At 47.9% G+C, this 22399-nt stretch overlaps 1 protein-coding gene across 3 annotated transcripts in view; it reads left to right on the forward strand.

The window, feature by feature from the left end:
* KAZN (kazrin, periplakin interacting protein) overlaps positions 1-22399 on the forward strand; it is a 1105661-nt gene that overhangs the window by 619734 nt on the left and 463528 nt on the right. For 2 of the 3 annotated variants that reach the window (XM_021097562.1, XM_021097563.1), the window contains one exon: positions 21940-22183. In XM_021097562.1, the coding sequence (XP_020953221.1) occupies positions 21940-22183 (244 nt within the window). Of the gene's footprint in view, positions 1-20417; positions 20884-21939; positions 22184-22399 lie in introns of those variants that run through there. The other variant, XM_003481972.4, reaches the window with a different exon arrangement.

Genomic DNA, 22399 nt, shown 5'->3' on the forward strand with positions numbered 1-22399 from the left:
CAAGGTTTACAGCTCTGTTTGCCTTTTGGCCTTGTGTGTCCTGGGCCAGCAGCTCTGTCACACGGAGCCCATTCCTGGGGCTTTATCTCAGTGCAATTCCAAAGCCGCAGCCCCACAAGGGGCAGTGCATGTAGAGCCTTTGAGTAGTCTGTGTGCGAACTTTGTTTGCGACTTCTTGGCTCCTGCTCTGGGAAGCGAAATGAAAAATACTAGAGGTGGCAAGTCTCAAGAATCAGTACTCCTGCTTGGACTGATCATTTATTTAAGAACAAATACTTACTACATTACATTTATGTAAACATTAAGTGCTTACTGTATACCTAGCACTATTCTGGGCATTGTCAAGTCAGGACCCTGAAGAAACAGAGGAAGTGTCCCCTGCCATTCAGAGACCTAATAGTCTCTTTGTAGAAACCCTTCAGAAGCAATGATGTAACAGACCAGAAAATGTAACAGACCTTTCAGTGCTCCTCCCTGCTGATGGATGGGGGAGAGGGTGGAAGTCCTATTTCATGCATGAGAAGCAATACTCTTCTGATTCATTAAGCTCCTCTCTCCTCGGGGTCAGTAAACCCACTTCTCCTAAACTGCTAGAGCCGCCTTCTCTCTGCCTTAAGCCCCCATGTGTATTTAGGGAAATTTAGCTGAACAATTCTGAATAATGTGTGGTGTGCTCATCAAAAAGAAATTAAGTAGCTTTGTAAGAAGGCAAGTACATTTTCAGGAATCTACTTAAGTTTTCTCATAAACTTGTCTGCAAAAATACACTTAAACCCAAACTAAGTGAGTACAGGTCAGAACTCAACCAAGCAAAGTTCAAGTATATTATAAACCTGGCAAATAGCATTCTGATATTCTGTATATAAAGATGATTTTTTTTACTTATTGGTCAGTGCATTTTACTTCTATGATTGCTACTTTGGGGGGAAAGATGGGGAAAGAAAGAGAAATACAGGCATCTGCAACTGGTACTTGAAACAGGAAGCATCCTAATTAAGAGAAAATGTCTACATTAAGATAAATGTGTTATCAATGCAAAGTGGCTCTGAGCTCTGATATATTTGATTTATTTATCTTAATCCAACCATTCCTATTGGTCTAGTTGATTTTCCTTTAAAAATGTCTGTTACTATTCCAAGCAGCAGTGATGTCGTGACCTAAAGTTTTCAATGAAACGTTTCAGGTATTCATCTCAAAAATGTCAAAGAGATTCTGGAACGTTTCCTATTGGGAAAAATAAATGTAAAGACCAAACAGAATGAATGTAAGTCTCCAACTAGCAGGGTGACCTTAGGCAAGTCCGCCTGCCTCCTCTAGCCTTAGTCTCCTTACTTATAGCCCAAGGAAGGTGCATTTCACAGTGTCTCTCAGATCTTCATCAACAGCCTTGAACTAGAGGGGGTTCTCTTTGCCACCCATCCAGGACAAGTTGTCTCTGTCCACATGAACTTTGTCTTCATTATTCAACCACTGTTCATTGAGCACCTACTGTGGCCCAGGCTGGATGCTTAGGCATGGAGGGTACTTTCAGCCCAGTAGAGGACACTGAAGTTGTGAGATAATGGAGAAAGCACACTGATGAAAAGGCTTCTGGAATGCTCCAAGAGAGCATTCAACCAAGACTTCAGAAGGGAATTGGCTCTGAGTACACAGAGGAGAGGAAGAAGGAAGAGGGGGAAACGGGAGGGAAAGAGAGGGGTGAGGGGTATCCAGGTGAGGGGCTCAAGCAGAGCAAATGGCAGGTGGAAGGATGCTGCCTGGCAAGCACGTGGCACATTTGAGAGTCTTCATAGGCAGAGACTGGGTCTGGATGGGCCCTTTATGCCACACAAGGAGTTTGAGTTTATTCGTAAAAATAGTGAGGAGCCACTGAAGTGGGTAAGCAAAAGGAGGAGCATATGAAAACAGTGTCTTCAGAAGACCACTCTTGCAGTAGGTTGGAATTTCAATGAGGGTCGGGGGATGCAGGCAAGACTGGAGGAGGTGATCAGGGAACCAGTGAGAGGCTGTTGTAATCCAGCTGACAAAGTTAGCCAGTTACCTAACATAGGTCAATGCCAGTAGTCAAATACAGAAGAGAACAGGGTTGAAAAATACCCAGGAGGTAGAATCTTAAAGAGCTAGTAATAGATCATTGAAAGTTGTAATTGTTCTCCTACACTATGGATAGTATTTTTCAAGCCACTGAGAAATGCTAAATAATTGTCCATCATATCCTCTCTGCTAGCCTGCAAGCTTGTGAGGTGAGAAGGGACAATGTCTGTGCCTTTCTTGTCCACCATTACACCTCTAGGAATTAGAATAATGCCTGAAACATAAGTGGATTAAAAACTCATCCCGGAGTTCCCATTGTGGCGCAGTGGTTAACGAATCCGACTAGGAACCATGAGGTTGCGGGTTCAGTCCCTGCCCTTGCTCAGTGGGTTAACGATCCGGCGTTGCCGTGAGCTGTGGTGTAGGTTGCAGAGGCGGCTCGGATCCCGAGTTGCTGTGGCTCTGGTGTAGGCCGGTGGCTACAGCTCCGATTGGACCCCTAGCCTGGGAACCTCCGTATGCCGCGGGAGCGGCCCAAGAAATAGCAACAACAACAACAAAAAAAGACAAAAGACCAAAAAAAAAAAAAAAAAAAAAAAAACTCATCCCCTTAGGTGAACGTGGAGTGGGGGACGGTAGTCATTTTTCTTTTCAGATATTAACCAGTAAGATGGTTAAACTTTGACAATTCAGCATGCTTGCCTGAGGCAGCCAGACTAGTAATGGTAGGAAAAACAGCCCTTGATGTTGAGTTGGTAGATGAACATGAATCCTTACCCTTCTCATGTGATCTGTGTGACTTGAGTAAGTCACTGTGTCACTGAGCCTTAATTTTTTCATCAGTAAAATAAAGATGCTAGTACTGGACCTCATAGATTGAGAACTAAATGAGGTTGTCCATGACAAAAATTTAGTGGTCTGTCACAAAGTAAACAATAAATGCTAATTAGACTAGAAAGATGAAAGAATGGATGAATAGTTGAACAGATGGATGATGGATGGACGGGTGGATGGATGAAGGGGTGATTGGGTGGGTGGAGAGATGGATGGATGGGTGGATGGGTTGATGGGTAGATAAATGGATGGATGGATGGTGGATGGATGGGTGGGTGGAGGGATGGGTGGATGGGTTGAAGGGTAGATGGATGGATCATTGGATGGATGGATGAATGGGTGGATGGATGGGTAGATGGATATAATGGATGTATTAGTGATGAATGAGTGGACAAATGAAAAGAACCTTCTGAATAGGATATATCCATTAGGTCATGCTGTTTCTCAGACCAACCTTAATCCTATTTTGTGGGCATCTGTGTAATAAATTTATCAGTCTGAAAACTTAAGAAGCTACCTGTTCTTGGGTTCTGTGAAAGTCTTATGGTCTGCTGCCATTGAATGCTGAAGATTTCACATTCCTAATTTAGGTTCTGTCTAGACACCTCTCTAAATAGGAACTTTATGTTAATCTGCAGGTGTTGCTTATGAACAGGTTATTTCTAAATAGTAGTGAATGGATTACCAAAAAGAAAAAAATTCAAGAGCAAATAATACTTATTGAGACCAAGGTCTCCAGTGGGAAGATTCTAGTCAGTTTGTCCACTCCTCCCATACCACCTGGTTCCTACCCAATCACTGCCAAATCAAATATTCACAGTGGGTATAATTAATTAAATGTATTTTCCCTAATTAACTTAAAAACTGGCAAATAGGGCCTCCCTTTGGTAGTTTGAAGATGCAGCTACTGGTGCTACTGATTAAAATATAAAGCGAATCTGGCTGGAAACTAGCACGTAATGGATGGAAGCACTTTCGCAAGATTTCTTTTAAGGTTTGTCAAATTATATCCTACTGATATTGCTAACCCCCTTTAATCAGTAAGTATAAAATTCATCCACGAGCATAAAATATATCTGACAATGGCATACATCAAATCCCAAACTGAACATGCAAAATAAATCGTATCGAGATTTTGTCATAATCATTGATTTCTGCTTCTCAAGCTGGTTTCTGGGGCAGCCACATAAAAGTTAAATACAAGGTATCTGTGGGCTCGTTGGATTGCGGTAATTCATTAAACCAACAGTGACTTTAATAAATCTGAGCGTACAGATTGCTTCCACAGACACCCTCAGCTTGGAAATGTGCCAGTAATCAAAGAGGGTGGCAAAACGAATCTTGTTGGCACGTAGGGGAGGTGAGAAGTTGCTTTGGAGGGCTGCTAAGGGCTGACTTCCAAGGGTATTATTGCACATCACGGCAGTGGAATCGGGTCACTGGGGAGATAAGAGGCCCTGTGGCCAACCCCTCCGCAGCGAACAGTCAGCACACAGGAAGTTGGTTCTTTGAGCAAAGCAGGTTCAAGTCTTCAGTGGGAACCCACTTCACTGAGCAATCTTCAGTTTCATGGACTGATTTTCCCCACTGTGTTCACTTCTCAATGACGATCCTCAGCCCTGGGTAGTTCACATCCAGGGACTTCCTTCATTCTCTAGCAATTAGGGAGAGACAAAGCCACGGTGGTTATTCTTATCCTCATGTTCCAGAGGAGAAAACGAAAAGTTGGGAAGCTAGGTGATCTGCCCAGTTCCCCACAGCTGGCAAAGCTGGAGCCAAGAGCTTGATTGCCAAAAGCCCAAGCTCTGCGTTCACATTCCACCTCTGTGACATTCTGGCTCTGTGTCCTTGGGCAGTTTACTTACATTTCCCAAAACCTCAGTTTTCTCACCTGTAAAATGGACATAGTCAGAGTAGGTATCTCCTACTTGTTGGGAGACTGAATGAGCTCCTATAGATCAGATGTATAATGTGCACTTAATGCATTTGCTTTTATTCACAGAGGCGATCAGGTTGTGTGTATATTTTTTAAAAAATTGGACAAGGTCTGGAACCTAACTACTGGAAGTTTAAGTTGCATTTCACACCAGTAGTGGAAAACCTTGCCCTTGTCATGCATTAGCCTTTTCCAACCGTGAAGCACCCTTCTTGTTGGCATATGTTGAAAGAAGCCCGTGATATTTCAGTCCCTTTCAGCTGTGACTCATTATTGTAAATAGCGGTGCAATGAGAAGATGAGAAAAGAATTTAAATACACTAACTGATAGAATTTTTAGGGAAAGTGAGACACAAGAAGATAAAAGGCAATCAGAAAAATTTGCATAAACCCTTGTGATCTCAAAGGTCATATATTTGGGAGCCTACTAATGGAAATATGTCTTTTAAAATTCTGTGTGATTATTTAATTGAAAAGGGAAGAATTTAAATGAATCAAGTCATAAGAGCAGAGTCGATTTATGTCAACTGCAACCAAAAAAAACTGGTCTATTCATACATAAGTTGCAATTTAGGATGGAGTGATAAATTTGGCCATTTGTTAGGATTTCTTTCAGCACATTAAAATATGTTGACATTTAGGCACTTTATAAATTTATGTTTAAAAAATCGGCTTCCTCTTACACGCGTATTCTATTTTGGAAATAGGATGGTTTCATATTCATTGATTTGCTTCAACTTTACCTTGACCCTGGGAGGTAGGTATTACCATTCCCACTTTATAGGACAGTATAATCTATACTTATTAAAGGCAGGAACCAAGACCTTTTTCTTTTTTTCTTTTCTTTTCTTTTTTTTTTTTTAATCCCTGGTGCCTAATAAAAATGTAAGTTGAATGTTATAGCAGAAGCTCCTACATGTCCTGCTTAAGACATCAATCTTTTCCTAAAAGGTACCACTGAGCAGAGGTTTAAACTCTCCCTTTACAATCCATTGTCCTTGAGTTCAAACCTCGGCTCTGCTGCTTACTGATGATGTGACCTTCGGAATTTATTCCTCGGCACCTTAGCTTATAATGGTGTTAATAATACCTGCCTCATGGAGTTGTTATAGTAATTAAATTTCAAGATGATAAAATGAGGAGGAAAATGTAAAGTACTGGGTATAATATCTCACACATATTAATGCTCTAAAATTATAGTTTTCCCCATCTCATGAGTATACTTAGAAATGCTAGGATAAGCATACGATTTGACCACTGCTGAATTAAAAAAGGAAAAAGCATGCCTTAATCATCGGATTCAAAATTAACAGGAGCAAACTGAGTAGCTAGTGTATTGCTGGGTGAGGAGCAGAATCCAGGGATTGCACATGGCAGCCAGGCAGGAATTCTTAGAGCTCCTGTGAAAAGCCTCTCCTTTCATTTAATGCAATTCGCTGGTATTAATAAGCGGCAGGGAACCCAGTGGGAGGCTGCCTACTGCTTTTCATACTGGGTCCATTCACTTTATTATATTCTAGGACATTGTATGGACCTTTTGCCACGTGGGGAGAAAAATCTTCTCATTTAATTTCCAAGTAAAGGATAATTAGTACCGATCGTGATTCAGAGCTGCAGGAATCCAACATCTTCTTCTCAGCATACTATTAGGATATTTGCAAATGCACTGGCCATCTCGGGGACTTCCAGGGTTATTAAATCATGTCGCAGTCAGCTCTCTTTGACCATCACTGGTGAGTGCATCTTTAAAACGTAGTGATAGCAGAGCTGCACATAAGGAAAAATTCTGTGCCCGATATTAAGAAATGGGGGGGTTAAGGACGCGTGAGAGGGACAAGTCATGCAGTAGGCAAAGGATGAGGAGAAAAGGGACTAAGAGTGAGAATCTATAAGGCGCCAGGCTTTAGGCTAGGCACTTTATGCGTGTCAGCGCATCTCATCCTTCCAACCTCCCTGTGACTCAGGGTCCCCAGAGGACAGGACTGTCACATCCTTGTTCTCGCTTACTGGGGCTGTTAAAGGGCCATAACAAGTCCCTTCCTCCGTGGGCTTTCAGGCTATCACACCGACTTTCCCCTCCCCCTCCTCTTCCCGCTCCCCCTCCGTCTCTTTCGTTGGTTTACCTCTCAGTGTTGGAGGACCCCGCGCTCCATCCTTGGGTCTTTCCTTCTCCCTCAACTTGGCATTCGCTAGGAGTCTGATGTCTCTTGTTAACACCCAGCCGCTGACAACTTCCCAATTCCCATTTCCAGCTCAGTTCCATCGCCTGAACTCCACACTCGTGTATCCCACTGCCCACTTGGTATCTCCATTTGGATGTCGAATATGCTTCTCAAAATTAGCACACACCCCACTCCCAAGCCTGCACCTCCCACGGCCTTCCCCTTTCAGTAAGGGACTTTTCCACTCTTCCAGTGGCTTAAATCCAAAGCATTCTGTGCTTCCTTGGCTCCTGTCTCTCTCATGTGCCACATCCAGCTGTCAACAGATCCTGGTGTCTCTGCCTTCAACCTCTGTCTAGGACCCAGTGACGTCTCTCCATGCTCCACCTGTTTCATTCCACATGACCACCACATTTCAAGCCCCCATCACAACTCACAGACATAGTGATAGCTGCCCAAAGGGTTTCCTGCCTCTACTCTTGTCCCCCTAGAGTCTTTTCCACTCAGCATCCATGGGAGCATTTTAAAGCGTAAATCATGTCCTGTCATGTACTCAAAACCAGTCAGAAGAACCCAAGTCCTTACAAGTCCTTCACTGTTTCTCAGACAAGCCGAGGACTCCCATATTGCTGAGCCTTTGCGCCGTTAGCTCAGCTGCCTTGGCCACTGGACCATGACAGGGCAAGGGCAGAGACTAGGTCTCCTCCATCCTGAGAGCTCCAGCACCCACCCACCACCCAGGGCAAAGCAGAGGGGCGCTTGCTCCAGGCCCAGTGCAGTTTTCAACCATTGATGCTCATCAATTTATTTCATTTTCATCACAACCCTATGAGATAAAAACTCTGAGTATTACCATTTGACAGATGAGAAAAGCAAGGCACAGTGATGCCATGTGCCTTTCCCAAGGTCACAGGCCTGGTGAAGGTAGATCAGAGATTTGACCCCAAGCAGTCTGGTTCCAGAGGCAAGTGTGTGCTCTTGGCTGGTACATTATTCTGCCTCTTACAAGGGTGCCCTTGACAGAGGCATGGTTGCCGCATGAATGAATAAATGAGTGGCAATGGTTATAACTGGGACACACGAGCACCCCATGTGTGCTGGCCACCAGGACGCCCTGGATTATGTCCTCCACGTGCAGACAGTTTACTGGGGAGGCTCTGGGAGATACTAGTATATAGGAGTGAAGAATTCAGGACTGGGCAGAGGGAAAAGTTGGCAGATGGTGTGGTTTGCCCCTGATGCCCAGAGGTGGCTCTGGAGTTGGGGTGGCCCTTTCGAGGGGTCCCAAATGGAGGCAGAGGGGCTGGACTTTTGTATCCAAGTCATTGGCCAAGGGCTGGCCCCTGAGTAGACATGTAACTTTGGCTGGGATGGGCCCCTGCAGCAGAGGGTAACTGCTGGTGACAGGTGCCACCGTGAGCCTTCAGTAGCTGATATTCCTGGCCCTGAGGGGTGGGCACAAGGGCCCTGTCAAGGGGCACTATGGAGAACACTATGACATCCCCTAGGCAGGCTGAGGGTTTTGCATAATATCTCACTTAATCCTCATCACCATCCTACAGTGAGTTATGCATCTGTTATCCCCACTTTATAATAGAACAAACCGGAACTTGGAGAAGTTGCCTAAAGCTCATCACTTCAGAAGGTGAGGCTGGGCCTGAATGAGTGGCCAGGTCACCAGCTTACGCCTCTGCCCAGACCTGCACTCATCATCTTACTGCTGGGGCAGGGTCGTAGTGGGCGTGGCCCTCCATTGCCTGGGGCTGCCCAGTGTCCTGCCTTCTTCTGCTTAATCACCTCCCCTCCTTTGAGCATGTGCTCCTTCCCACTCCCTGCTCCTCTGGTGGGGCCACCAACTTGATTGGCTGGGGCCTTCCCGATGGCTGCACACACCAAGCCTGGTCAATCCTGTGGCATCATGCCCGGCCCAGAGATAGGCCAGCTCGTCCCATAAGAGTGGTCACTTACATAGCAGGAGGTAAGCCTGGAGCAGCATCTGACCATGTCCCCAGCCTCCTCTACATGGAGGAAAGCTATTTGCATAGGTGAGAATGAGAAAAGAAGAGCTAGAAAGAGAGAGATCCGATGGCATTACTTAAGCTTCTGGAATTGCTGATTTACTTCTAAACATCCCGGTTTTGTGAGCCAATAAACCCCCATTGGTATCTAAGCTAGTACACATTGATTGTCCTTCACTGGCAGGCGAGTTGACGGTCTTAATCAACGTGCTAGTTTCAATAATGTACTAGTCAGGTTTGCTGTGTAACAAACAGCCTCAGCATCTCTGGGGCTCGGAGCCATATTCATTTTTCCCACGTATGCACCTGCACATTGCTTTGGCTCAGTTTTTCGTAGGCTGGTGGTCTGGTTCAGGTTTGTTCCCTCTGTCTTGATCTGAGCTGAGGCTAAAGAGGCACGTGCCTGGGATGTGCTCTTCTTGTGGAGGATCACAGGGGGCACAAGAGGTCAGGCCACACTGAAATCACTTAAGGTTGCTGCTTGCTGCAAGTTTGCTAACATCCCAGAGGCCCAACCAGTCACATGGCCAAGCCTCATATCAACAGGGCAGAGAAAGGTGCTCCACCTGTGCTGATGAGAGGGGCTTCAAAGTCACGCAGGAGAGGGCAAGACTGGGTGGTACTATTATCAAAAGGGAGTGGAGAATCGGAGAGAAGGATTCAGAGGACCACAGAGAGGGCAGAGGCAAGAGGGGAGAATAGCAAACAATTCTGGAGGCTGCAGGACTCTCAGCCCAGCACACCGATGGTGTCGTGTCACCCATGTCCCTGAGAGAAGCCTGGCTTCTGCAGGTTGTCTGTTAGAATTACAGCCGAGTCAGCTGAACCCCAGCACCTTCTCAGAACTGCACACGCCATCTCCAGGCAGCAGCTCTGTGTGCAGAGGCACCAGATCCTTTCTGAGAGATCAAATCAATTTTAAACAGACACAGCTGTTCCCTAGCGGGGCGTCAGAAGGGAAAGGCAGAGACACTATAGGAAATGTTTAGTTTCTCTTTTAAGTGTCAGGAAAACCAAAGAAGGTTCTTAAGTTTTGATTATTAATTTCCGAAGGAATTGGTTGCCAAGTTTGCAATCATTTTCGAGGAAAAGGTGTGTCAACATCTAAAGGACACTTCAGAGCAGCGGTTTTCACTTCATGTTGAGTTTGGATGCTTTTCATGACAGAGCAATCAGAAATAGAGTGGTTTTGGTGTTTTGAGGTGCCCCTCTGATGGGTAAATCTAATGTTGCAATTTATTTCAGTTCAACGGTATTTCCTGAACATCTCTCATGGCCATGTGCTCGCATATAAAAACATAAACAAATAGGAATAGTAATATTGCTTCTCCATGGCTGAGTCATCTGGGCACGTCCCATTCTCTCCTGCTCTCCGTTTCTTCAGCTATGAAGAAAACTTGTTTGACCTGGGAACTCTGAGGTCCCTTCCAGATCTAAAATCTGTCCACCAAGTGGGTAATGCTCTTTTCTCACTTGCTGATGATGAAAATGACCAAGGTGTGCAGGAAGGAAACCAGAGCTGCTGATGCTCTGAGGATCTTAGGACGGAACAGGGGCGGGCACGTTTCCTCCCAGGGGTAGTGCAATTGACGGCATTAAGGGCCTGAACCCAGCCTAGACCCAGACTGGGACTCGAACCCAAGGTTTCAAATTAGAATCACTCACCTGTGTCTGGACTCACTGAGGTTCAGGTTCTTCATGTCTCTGTGCAGAAGGAATTCAGTGAGAGACAGTGATTGGCAAGAAATAGATTTATTAAGACAGGATACTTGTGAGAGATGCAAGCAGGCAGGCACTGAAGCTCTGCCCTGAGGAGCCGATGGGCTACAGTTTTAGCATCCGAGGGGAGTGGGGGTTGGAAAAGCCGCCTCTTCCTTTCTGGGAGTACTAGCTCCTCCTTAGTATCCATAAGGTGTGTATTCAAATGCGAAGAAGGGCGGTTCTCAAACTCCTGCCCTTGGTCTGAATCTGAATGTAGGCCTCTTCCCATCCCCCACTCAATGACCTGAGGCAATTGGCTTGCCTTCTCTAGTCAAGCAAGCCTGCCTTGTGCTGATGGCTTTTTTGAGCAATTTATTAACCTACAGTGATTTCCCAATGTCCCCTCAGTTTCCCACATTATCTGTGGTGCTTTATGGGACTTTTAAAACTACCTGGGTCTGCTCCATCCTTATCAGTAGAGCTAAGAATTCCTGGTACAGACGGCCTGAGAATGGCATTCACAGTTATTTTTCCCCTTCCACCCTCCTCTCCAGAAAAGGCTGTACTGTTCCATTGCCAACCTCAGTGCAGGGATGGACATAAATCCCATCTTTACTATGCTTTTCTCTTTTTTTTAATTTTTTAATGTCTTTTTTAGGGCCACACCTGCAGCCTATGGAGATTCCCAGGCTAGGGGTCCAATCAGAGCTGCAGCTGCCAGCCTACAGCACAGCCACAGCAACGCAGATCCATGCTTTATCTGCAACCTACACCACAGCTCATGGCAGCAAGGCCAGGGATTGAACCTGCATCCTCATGGATACTAGTCAGATTTGTCGTTTCAACAGTAAAATGGCAACTGTGGGTCTAAGAAGGTGATTCCAGACCATGGTAAAGTGGAGCCTGCTGGCTTCCCGCTGACACAAGTCCCAGCCCTGCCACTTGCTAGTTGCCTAACTTTGGGTAACTGTACCTCCCTGAGCTTCTGTTTTCTTATCTGTAAAATGGGGATTATAACAGGAGCTTCTTCCTCAGAGGGTTGCTGCCGAAGTTAGGCACTTAGCGCCGATGTTAGAACCCACCAGAATCGTGATCATCATGATTCTGGCACCCCTTCCGTGTGCACTTTTAGGCAGAAATAGGTTCTGAATGTGCCAACTCACCTAGCCTCTTCTAAAAAAAAAAAAAAAAGTCTAATTTGGGGGGTGGGGGGATGTGCCTGTGCTGCGGGATGGAAATCCTGTGAAATTAGATTGTTATGATCATTATACAACTACAGATGTGATCAATTTATTTGAGTAATAAAAAAAAAGTCTAGAACACGTCCAAGAAAAAAAAAAAGGTTTGTGACATCACTGGAATATGGTGAAAAATGTAAAATAACTTCTTTCAGTGTTCTTCATAGGAACGTGTACATAGGTTTGCACAAGTATGTGTTTCTTTGAACTAAGAATAATAATTTTACAAATCTTAAAAAAAAAAAAAAACAGCCAAAAACCCTCTGAGGTAAAAGGTGAAAACGCACCTTGTGATCATTTCTTGCTAAGTTTCCAAAGGGAACGAAGACACGAGTGCTCAGCTCCATCCTCTGGGTCTGTGCCCTCATTCTGTCACCTGGAGGAAGCGCCACTCACCTGGAGGAAGGTGACACATCCTTTGTAATTTGCACAAAGGGGCTCTATGGGCTGGCCGGGGCCCTGGCCTGGTCCATCTTTTATCAGACATTGAAGTTCACCCTTTGATTTGATGCCTGCTAATGAGTGACAGGATGAGAACCTAGATCTGTCTTTCTTTTCTTCCCGAAAGCTGCCTGGAGGACTCAGGCTCACTGCTCTTCCCCAAAGCTATCAGGCTCCCCGTGTTAAGTGACTTTCTGCAGGCTCCCTGGGGGCTCCTTGCTGGCTGGGGGAAGAACGCAGCTCCGTTTCTATTTTCCAGACAGTCTCATCTCTTTGATACAGGACAGCTGTTTCAGAGTCTGAACAGATGGATGCCTGCACTGAGGATCCCTCGGGTTTTAGGGGCTAGGTATGGGACCAGAGTGCTGGACGGAGGGTCCTGGGCTATGGACGTGGGTGCAGGATGCCAAGGAGCATGTGGCAAAGAATAAGAGGGAGCTCCTCCTCCTGGCGCTTGTGTTTACATCTCTACCCACCCCTTTTAACACCAAACCTCCTATTTCTTTGTTTTTCAAAATTCAATGTATTTTTCAAATGTTGGTAGCTAGTTCCTGGGCAAAGGTGCCTGAGTACCGTGTTACTGCTAAGGTGCCTGAGGATGCTGACGGAGTGTGCTGTAACTGACATGGCTCTGAGCGAATACGGCTCCCTCTGGCACTGCACACACACCTGATAACATGGTCTTGTGGTTCCAAATACTGGATTATAAATTGTTTACATATCCCCAGCATAAAATAAGGCAGGTAAACAAATAAAGGGGCAGTCAATGAAAATAAATACAGCAACCTCACAGTTTACTGACTAGAGACACATTATCCCAGCGAGCCGAATATTGGATGAGAGAGCTGGCTTCTGGAGTTCCCGTGTGGCTCAGCAGAAACAAATCTGACTAGTATTGATGAGGATGTAGGTTCAATCCCTGGCCTCGCTCAGTGGGTTAAGGATCTGGCATTGCTGTGAGCTGTGGTGAAGGTGGTAGATATGGCTCAGATCCTGCGTTGCTGTGGCTGTGGCACAGGCTGGCAGCTATAGTTCCCCTAGCCTGGGAACTTCATGTGCCATAGGTGCTACCCTAAAAAGACAGAAAGAGAGAGAGAGAGTGCTGTCTTCTAATTGCATGTACAACCTGACAGCTAACCCTAAGATCAGGGCAGACATTCGCAGGGACAGGCCTTCATGGCGCACTGGACTGGACATCTCTCTCTACTCTTTGGCTAATAAATATCTTCCCAGGACAGTTTAGTGCTGACCTGAGGGGGCAAGATTCCAAGGCCCTTTCCTACTCTAGCTACTTCCAATTGGAAAGTATAATGTAAAATAGATTTTATTTATTTTTAGGGTGCACCTGCAGCATATGCAAGTTCCCAGGCTAGGAGGTCGAATCAGAGCTGCATCTGGAACTTACACCACGTCTTACAGCAACACCAGATCTGAGCCACATCTGTGACCTGTACCATAGCTCACAGCAACGCGGATCCTTGACCCACGGAGCGAGGCCAGGATGGAACCCACATCCTCATGGATACTAATCAGGTTCATAACCTGCTGAGCCACAAGGGGAACTCCCAACTTCTAATTCTGGGAAAAAGGATCACACACAGTGCTGCACCTGAGACGCCTTTATGAGTTGTCCAGGGGTGTCCTCGTATTAAATCCTTTGCCTGGTTGGCGCCTAATACAGTGTCTCCTCTGTGACCTTGAGTGAGGGTCACATTCTTCTTTATTGTCTGGGAGAGGAGCTCTGGTCCTTAGGGGGACTTCCTCAGTGCCTAAGGCATCCTAGGAGAAGAATAAGGTAATGAAGAAGGGCACAGAAGCTCGCAAGGGCCTGGATAAGGGGAAGGGGCGGGCGAAGAGATGGGTGAAAAAACTCTCCTGCTGAAGATAGCATTTACAAGAGAGAGCAGAGAGAGAGAGAGGACGCACGATATCGATATCGGGAGAAAGAGGTTCTGAAAGGCCCATTTTGGGGAAGCCCGCGCTACTCCTTACCAAGTCTAATGCACTTCTGTTAACAAAAACAACAACACAAAAATACCCTGTCACTCCCCCGCCCCAAGAATAATACCACTCATTTAGGATAGGTCTGTAAAGTATTTCAACCCAATGGGGTACTGTTTTATCAACCAAAAGAACTCATTTACCAAATGGGTCCCCAGGCCCTAGAAGAACGAATGCACTGGCCACTGGGGAGCAGCTCCCCCACCTGCTTCTCCATCAGTTCTGTGCCTTTGCAGAGAACGAAGGGCATGCAGCTGGAAGGGCCACAGAGGGTCCCTCCATCCATGGGCATGCATGGGGATGAGTCTGTGTTCGTGGATCCTGCAGAAATAGGAAAGAAAGAAAAGGTGGAGACTTTAGGATCATACACACCTGGATTTGAATCTGGTTCTGCTCCTTTTTAGCTGAGTGAGTGTGAACAAACCTTCTGACCTTGAGTTTTTTTCTGGATGTGCTGATGACGGATCATAATGCCTGCCTTCCGCGCTGGGATGATTCAGCCTGAGGGAGTGGAAGTAGATGGAGGAGCACAGTGGCGGGCCACAGCGGGTGTCCAAAGAGTGGGAGTTGCCCTCGCAACCATCACTGTCTCCATTGCCATCATCATCTCCGCCATCTGTTGTCTGCATCCTGGACAGCATCCGCGGAGTTCCTTCCAGGCATCAAGCCCCCCCCCCCCCCCAATGCTTCACATGTGTTGTCTGCTTAAATTCCTCAACAAGTCTATGAAGTAGGTAGACTTTCCTATAGTATCCCAATCTTATCCCATTCTACTAATGAGGAAGTTGAGGCTCAGAGAAGTGAAATCATCCAGTGTCACAGAATTCGTGAATGGTAAGGCTGGTACTTAAACCCTGGTTTAATTCACTCCAGAGCCTGTGGAGTTGAAGCTACTCCTCCAGACCCAGGGACGGGTGAAGGCTTTGATGATATCAGCTAGCATAGTCTGGCCATCAGGCTGTAGAGAGGGTACTTTGCTGTGTGAAGGAATTAGAGCTGAAACTTGAATGGCCAGAAGGCTTGAATCTACTCTCTTTAGCCCTGTAGAGGGCACCTCCCAAGACTGTGCTGTGTGCTGCTAGAAAGTAAAATGGTGCCCAACGCATGGAGATAGCCAAGCATGAGAGGGGCAGGAGGTCCCTGCAAGACACCTGGGAGTTGGACTAATTCCTTAGGAGGTAGTGATGGTTCTCTGAAGGTGGACATATTTGTCTCAGGGTTTTCTATTTCGCTTGGCTATTGCTCTTTGTCCCTGGAGGCTATGACAGAGCCAAGACACCAGACCATTCAGGCACATTCTCTTGTAAGCTCCACACCACACCAAATAAGAAACACGTTAAAAAACTGAAGAACCTTCAAATGGGGAGGAGGGAGACGCCCTTCTATCAAGAGATAGGTAAGGAGTTCCCATCATGGCTTAGTGGAAACAAATCTGACTAGCATCCATGACGATGCAGGCTCAAACCCTGGCCTCGCTCAGTGGGTTAAGGATCTGGTATTGCCGTGGGTTGTGGTGTAGGTCGCAGACGAGGCTCAGATGCAGAGTTGCTGTGGGGTAGGCCAGCGGCTACGGCTCTGATTCACCCCCTAGCCTGGAACTCTCCATATGCTGCAGGTGCAGCCCTAAAAAGCCAAACAAAAAACGAAATAAAATAAAAAAATAAATAGCATAAATATATATGCTTATGTGCGTAAGTCTATGGTTACTATGTGTAGTTAGTATTTATTTCATACATAGGAACTTCTGAATTGTATGTGATTTATTAAAGGACTGTTTGCAAATGAAAACTATGCGGAAGTAACCCAGTTGGTTAAATATATACACAGAGGGGATGCACCTGAAGAGCTTCTCACTCTTTCCATGAGATACTGCTTGGGAAGTGAAGAGGCGAAGGCAGCCTTCACACCAGTAACTGTGCTCTCCGTCCACACTGACGTGTGTGTGTGTGTGTGTGTGTGTGTGTGTGTGTGTGGTGTACATACATATCACTATGTATACGCGCACACATATAGCCGACAGCTGGACACACACATTCCCCTCTTAAAGCTGCAGGCGGTTTCCCTAAGCCCTGCCATCCTCGCCCCTGTTTTCCCTCCTGGTTTCTTTTTCTCTTCCTCCCTTCATTTCATAACTGGGGTTTGGAGGGTGACTAGGGGTGGTAGAGGGTGGGGCACCGCTGGGAAGGGACGATCGCTTAGCTGTTGGGGTTCGCCACGTGCATACTTTTCTCTATGTCCTTGACTCTGCCCCCTCCTGGCCTTCTCACCCAGAGCTCCAAGACCTGATTGCCTCTGTCTGAGAGAGGCTTTGCCCTTGTCCCCAGAGCACATGTTAAAACCCACTCAGCCAAAGTAAACCGTGTAAATGTACAAAAGATACATCTCCTAGATTGCCGGGATTCACATGTGACAATTTGAATAAACAGAATATCCATCTGCAGAGAGGGAGGGTGATTCCCTGGGGACTCTTGAGTAGAGGGGGCTGGGAAGACGTGGGGCAGACAGTGTTGAGGAGAGAGGGAGAGAGCAGGGAGCCCTCGCAGCCATTCCTGGGGCTCAGAGATTTCTGGAATGTATGTATTTGATGCGTGTGCCTGAGCTGTATGAGCACCTGCCCTGGGCACCTGGAGCAGCGAGTCTTGAACTTCACTGTGCCCCAGACACTCCAGGGAAGCTTGTGGCAAATGCAGACAAGAGACCGTGGTTGGTCAGGATTAAGGCTTGGGGTTTCCATTTTAACAAGCATCTTCTGGGGCCTCCATGGGTCTTTAGCTTCACTTTAAGAAACCAGAGTGAAGTTCAAAAGTGTGCCTTGTAGAGCCTGGTAAGGGTCACCACTTGCAGGAAGGGAAAGAGGCAGGACCTCATTTCTCCCCTGGCTCCTAAGGGCAGCCACACGCTGATCCAAAAGAGCCTCTCAGTCTCTCAGGACACCGACTCCTGGGCTTCTCTTTCAGACTGCCCCTGTACCACTCTGTCCCATGTATGAACTTAACCTTGCCAGAGAGAGCATGTGAATGCTGCCTCCAGCTCCTGAGCCAGATAGAAACCAGATGCCTGATTGACTCAGAGTGAAAAAGAGGCCACGTGTGGGGATACCTGTGCCCTGGCTGCAGCTCAGCCGCTTGACAGATATTTATTGAGTATTGGAGGCTTGGAGGAAGGAGGACCTGCAGCTCTGGGCTTGTTTCAAGGAACTTTTAGTCCAGTTTCGTGATCTTAGGACTAGCTCTTTAACCTTGGTCTTCGAATCTGCCAAATGCAGATTCCAGGTACCCCCTCTACCCAATGGAGTTCTTGCAAAGATTAAATAAGAAGAGAGATGTGTACGTCCTTTGGAAAGTAAGGTGTCACTAGAACTCCTGCGGAGACGCAAGATGAGAAGGGTAGGAGCAAGAACCTTGGATGTGAGGTCATGGGGGAGGGGGAAATGAACTTGCTCAACTGCCTGCTCTTTGCAGAACCAAAGTCCGTTTCTCCATCAGTAAACGATCCCTTCTAGGACCTTCTAGTGGCCTTCGAGGACCACATAGCATCATTTTGTTGTAAGGTGGCCCGACCATGCCTATATACTGGGTTTCCTAGGACTGTTCCAATTTATGCCACTTGTCTCAGCTTCATTACACACAGCATCCTCATTCACTCTCCAAAGTGTCCCAGTTTGGACCTTACATTATAAAGTCACTCTATTTATGGAAGAAGGGAGGTGCATATGACATTGCAGTCAGCAATGAGTTAGGCTCCTTGCCCTGGTTCTTATTAGGAATTTTCTTTCTCGGAGCTAGGATAGTTTTGCAGACTTTCCAAAATGCCCAGGCAAGCTTTGACAGGCACCCAACATGCATGGCGTAGCTTGCCTCATTCTGCTCAGAAAGATCGGCTTTGCAGCACATACCAGCAGAAGCTGGTGACTGCACAAGGGGCCAGAGAACTGCCTGAGCTTTGGATGGGGTTGGCTGAGGGGGAGAGAGAGAAGCCGGCGACACTGGGAAAAGAACAGCAGGTCCCTGTGATGTGATCGCGTTGTCTGGCTTGGTTCTTAACATCTGCTTACTGGGGTGTGAGGTGGAGGCTATCAGGAACATGCAGAAGGGAGAAACAGAATGTGAAGAACTGTTATGTCCTCATAGTTGCGAACCCCAGAGAGAGCTAGGGATGATAGACAGCTCTGGAGCCCGTCACTCAACAGTTTACAGTGTGTCTCCCAAGAAATGGGTTGTAAATGCCTACCAGCCCTACAGACAGGCAAGTGATAAAGCACACAGATTTGGTGATGATTTTGTTACCTGAGATCACCGAGGGAGAAGCACTGGCAGAAGTTTGGGGTGGGGGAGGTCGACTAAGTAAACTTTTTGGCTTAAATCAAGTGGATGCCAGAGGGTAATTGATCTCAGGTTTTATGTCTAAGATCTGATCCTTTTGCCTGTGGGTGAATATAAGGAGATACAGCTGGGAAAACCCCCTTTTTTTTATGTTCAGGAAAAAACTCAAAAAAATTCTTTAAAATTCCAAAAGGCACCCCAGGAGTTTCTAAGGCAAATTTCTTGAAACCTCGGAGGCTGTACCACAGTTCCAGAAGAGGAGGGCTGGGAGCGATGCAAAGGGGCCCGAGAAGGGGGTCTCTGCTGTCTTTTCTCCTGGTGAGAGCTTTGGGTTTGGCTTGTTTTCCTTTGAAGATTCTGGTGTGTGCGAATAATCTCACTGAAGAGGAAAATGAGTAGCACTTGGTCAGTTTGTTTACCATACAAACCACTTCGTTCATTTGCAGAGTGCTTCCTATGGGTTAGGTGGCAAGGATGCAAAGAGGACTAACGCGTAAAAGCTGAGCATCCTCCTTCTCCCACGCGGAGCTCTAAGTGGGAGAGAAACACGTAAACAGATTAATGGCTGTGCCTTCTGATGGGAGCTGTAAGAGGCGTGAGTACGTGCTCACGCACACATCTCACTCTTCAAAGAGAGGGGCTCTTAATTGTTTTCTTGGAAGGTTTATTTCCAGGACACCCCTTCTCTTGTTATTTAGTACTTGCATGTATGCTTTTTTTTTTTTTTTAAATTAAGGTGAAGTTCATATAACGTAATTTTAACCTTTTTAAAGTGAACAATTAGATGGCATGTAGTCCATTTGCAATGTTGTGCAGCCACAACCTCTATCTAGTTCCAAAACATTTTCATCACCCAACAAAAACCTCAGTACGGTTAAGTAGTAATTTCTCATTCTCCCCTCCCCCCAGCTCCTGGTAACCACAGATCTGCTTTGTCTCTATAGATTGACTATTCTGGATATTTCATAGAAATGGGATCATACAATGTGTGACCTTCTGTGTCTGGCTTCCTTCAAGGACCAAAATGTTTTTGAGCTTCATGCACATTGTAACAGTTCTTTATCCCTTTCCATGACTGAATAATGTTCCATTGTGTGGACATACCACAATTTGTTTTTTCATTCATCTGCTGATACACATTTGGGTCGTTTCACCTTCTGGCTATTGTGGACAGTGTTTCCGTGAACATTTGTGTACAAATTTTTGTTTATCTGTTTTCAACTCTGGGGCAGACCTAGAGTGGAATTGCTGAGTCATATGGGTAATTCTGTGTTTAACTTTCTGAGGAACCACCAAACTGTTTTCCACAGTGGCTGAACATGACACCTCCCCTTTCGAAGACACACAAAGTTTGTTTTTTTTTTTTTTGGATGGTTCTGCCATAACGAAACTGAAAAAAAGTCAAAGCCTGAATCCTGGATACAAAAGCACCAAGCAGCTTAAGTTCCTTGGTTGATCCAGTGGGTCAGAACTTGTGCTAATGAGACGAAGGTCAGGGTTCAATACCCAGCAGGCCAGTTAGTTGAGGCGTGTGGACAGAGTGAAAAATTAAGTCTGCTGCCACATAACTCTACATCTAATACTGTCCTGCTTTCTTACAGAAGCTTGTTAGTGGTCACAGGAGGATGGAACAAGAATGTTTTTATGGTTCCATATAAAAGGGGGGAAAAAAAAAACATCTAGCACCCAAGACACAGTGGGACTAACTTGGAATCAGATGACTGTTTACCTCCAGTCCTGGTTTCACCTGATGTCTGTGGGCCCCTTGGGTAAATTGCTTAACCCTGCAAGCAGCCTCATCTCTCGAATGGGAGTTAATACCCCTTACTCCAAAGAGAGGGTAATGCATGCTAAGCACTTTGCACACAGTAGGCTTCCAACAAATGCTGTTGAATCTGGAGGGCGCGCAACCTCCTTCCCTGCAGGAGCATCATTAGGTTCCTCAGCTGGCTCTGAGCTGCCCTCCTGAGGTTGGCCCAGCTGGAACGGTGCGTGGTTGCTCGCTTGTTCCCGGCTACATTGGCTGTTTTAAATTGTCCTATTTGCATGGAATGAAGCTTGCTATGGTAACAAGGTCTGGTGGCTGGAATCCAGGGCCCCAGTGAAAAATGCAAAGCCTGGGCTCTGGGAGGAAGAGGCGCTTGATGGGTGTATCAACTTTAAGGTTACCTTAGTTTTCCCAGGAAGAAGGAGCAGGTAAACTGAGTCAGCGGGGCCTCGACACTCCTACTCCTAGTAGGAGGAGGAAGAGGGAAGCCCCTTCCAGTCTTCCCTCCGGGCCAAATCCGCGCCCCCTCCCCCATATTTAGTTCAGCTAAGAAGCTTAGGACCTGGCGAAGGCCACCGCGATGCACAGACCGGGTCAGGGCTGTGGGGAGGACAGAGCGCCAGCGACCCACCCTACGGAAGGACACAGAGCTCGGGGGGCGGGGGGGGGGGAGGAACAGACTACGCAGGTTGGGGCGGGGGAGGTGGGGGTGGACAGTGAGAGGCACTCGGGGCACCGGCCCAGCTCCCTGCTGCACATTTCCTACCCGCATTTTAAGGAACCAGTAAAGCAAGAACTCCACTCCTGCGCTCAGGCATGCGGCCCCCTCCCCCAGCGCTCCATCCCGGCTCCCCTCCCCCGGGCCCCTCTTCAGAGCACCCCTCTCTTCCAAGCACCCACCTCCTCCCCAGCCCCTGCAAGGCGCGGGGCGCGAGTTCGCCAAGGGCGGGGGCCGCCCCACCGCTCCAGGGAGGGGACCCGGGCCAGCCTCGGCGTAGGCGCCCCCACCCCTGGCCAGGGGCGCCACCTCGGCCCTAGATCGGCCGCCGCCCGCCGCCCCCGCCCCCTGGGGGGGGTTCCCGAAGTGGGGGCGCGGGAGGACGAGGCAGCACCCCCGCCCCCGGCCCGGGCCCCCTCCCGAGTGCGCGGCGAATGGTAGGCTCCATTGAAAGAGTGCCTGGCGGCGCGCGGTGTCCTTCTCTGAGCGGCTCCCGGCGCCGGGGTCTCGGCAATCGCTGCTCCTCCTCCTCCTCCTTCCCCTCCTCCTCTTTCTCCTCCTCCTCCTCCCGCCGCCTCGCTACCGCCGCGGCTCGGGCTGGAGGCGCCGCTGTCATTCCTGCGCCGGAGGAGCCGGCGCTGCCGGTGCCTGGGGGTCGGGGCGCGGAGAAGCCGGGCCGCGGGGGACCCAACAGGTAGAGCCGGGGGTGCCCGGCCGCGCGCCCCCCGTGCATCATGCAGCTCTTTGTCACCTCTCTCGCCCCCAGGCCAAAATCCTGAGCATGATGGAAGACAATAAGCAGCTCGCGCTCCGCATCGATGGGGCGGTCCAGTCGGCCAGCCAGGAGGTGACCAACCTGCGAGCCGAACTCACGGCCACCAACCGGAGACTGGCGGAACTGAGCGGCGGCGGCGGCGGCGGCCCCGGCCCGGGCCCGGGAGCGGCGGCCAGCGCCTCGGCGGCGGCGGACTCGGCGGCGAACATGGAGAACCACCAGCACAGCGCGCAAGGTAGGGATCGCCCGGCGCCCGGGGCGGAGGAGAGGCCAGCGAGCAGGACGCGGGCCCGGAGGTGGCCGGAGACTCGCTGCCCCCGCCAACGCCCGCGGCGAAACCGCCTTGCATTGTGGCTAGTAACCCTTTCCGCTTGGCAATGGTCAGCTCTGCTCCCCCTCTGGGAGTTGCAGGCTGCTGTCATTAACGAAAACCCGGGCGCAGCGTGCACGG

The sequence above is a fragment of the Sus scrofa genome, chromosome 6 (genome assembly GCF_000003025.6).
Source record: "Sus scrofa isolate TJ Tabasco breed Duroc chromosome 6, Sscrofa11.1, whole genome shotgun sequence".
Taxonomy (NCBI): domain Eukaryota; kingdom Metazoa; phylum Chordata; class Mammalia; order Artiodactyla; family Suidae; genus Sus; species Sus scrofa.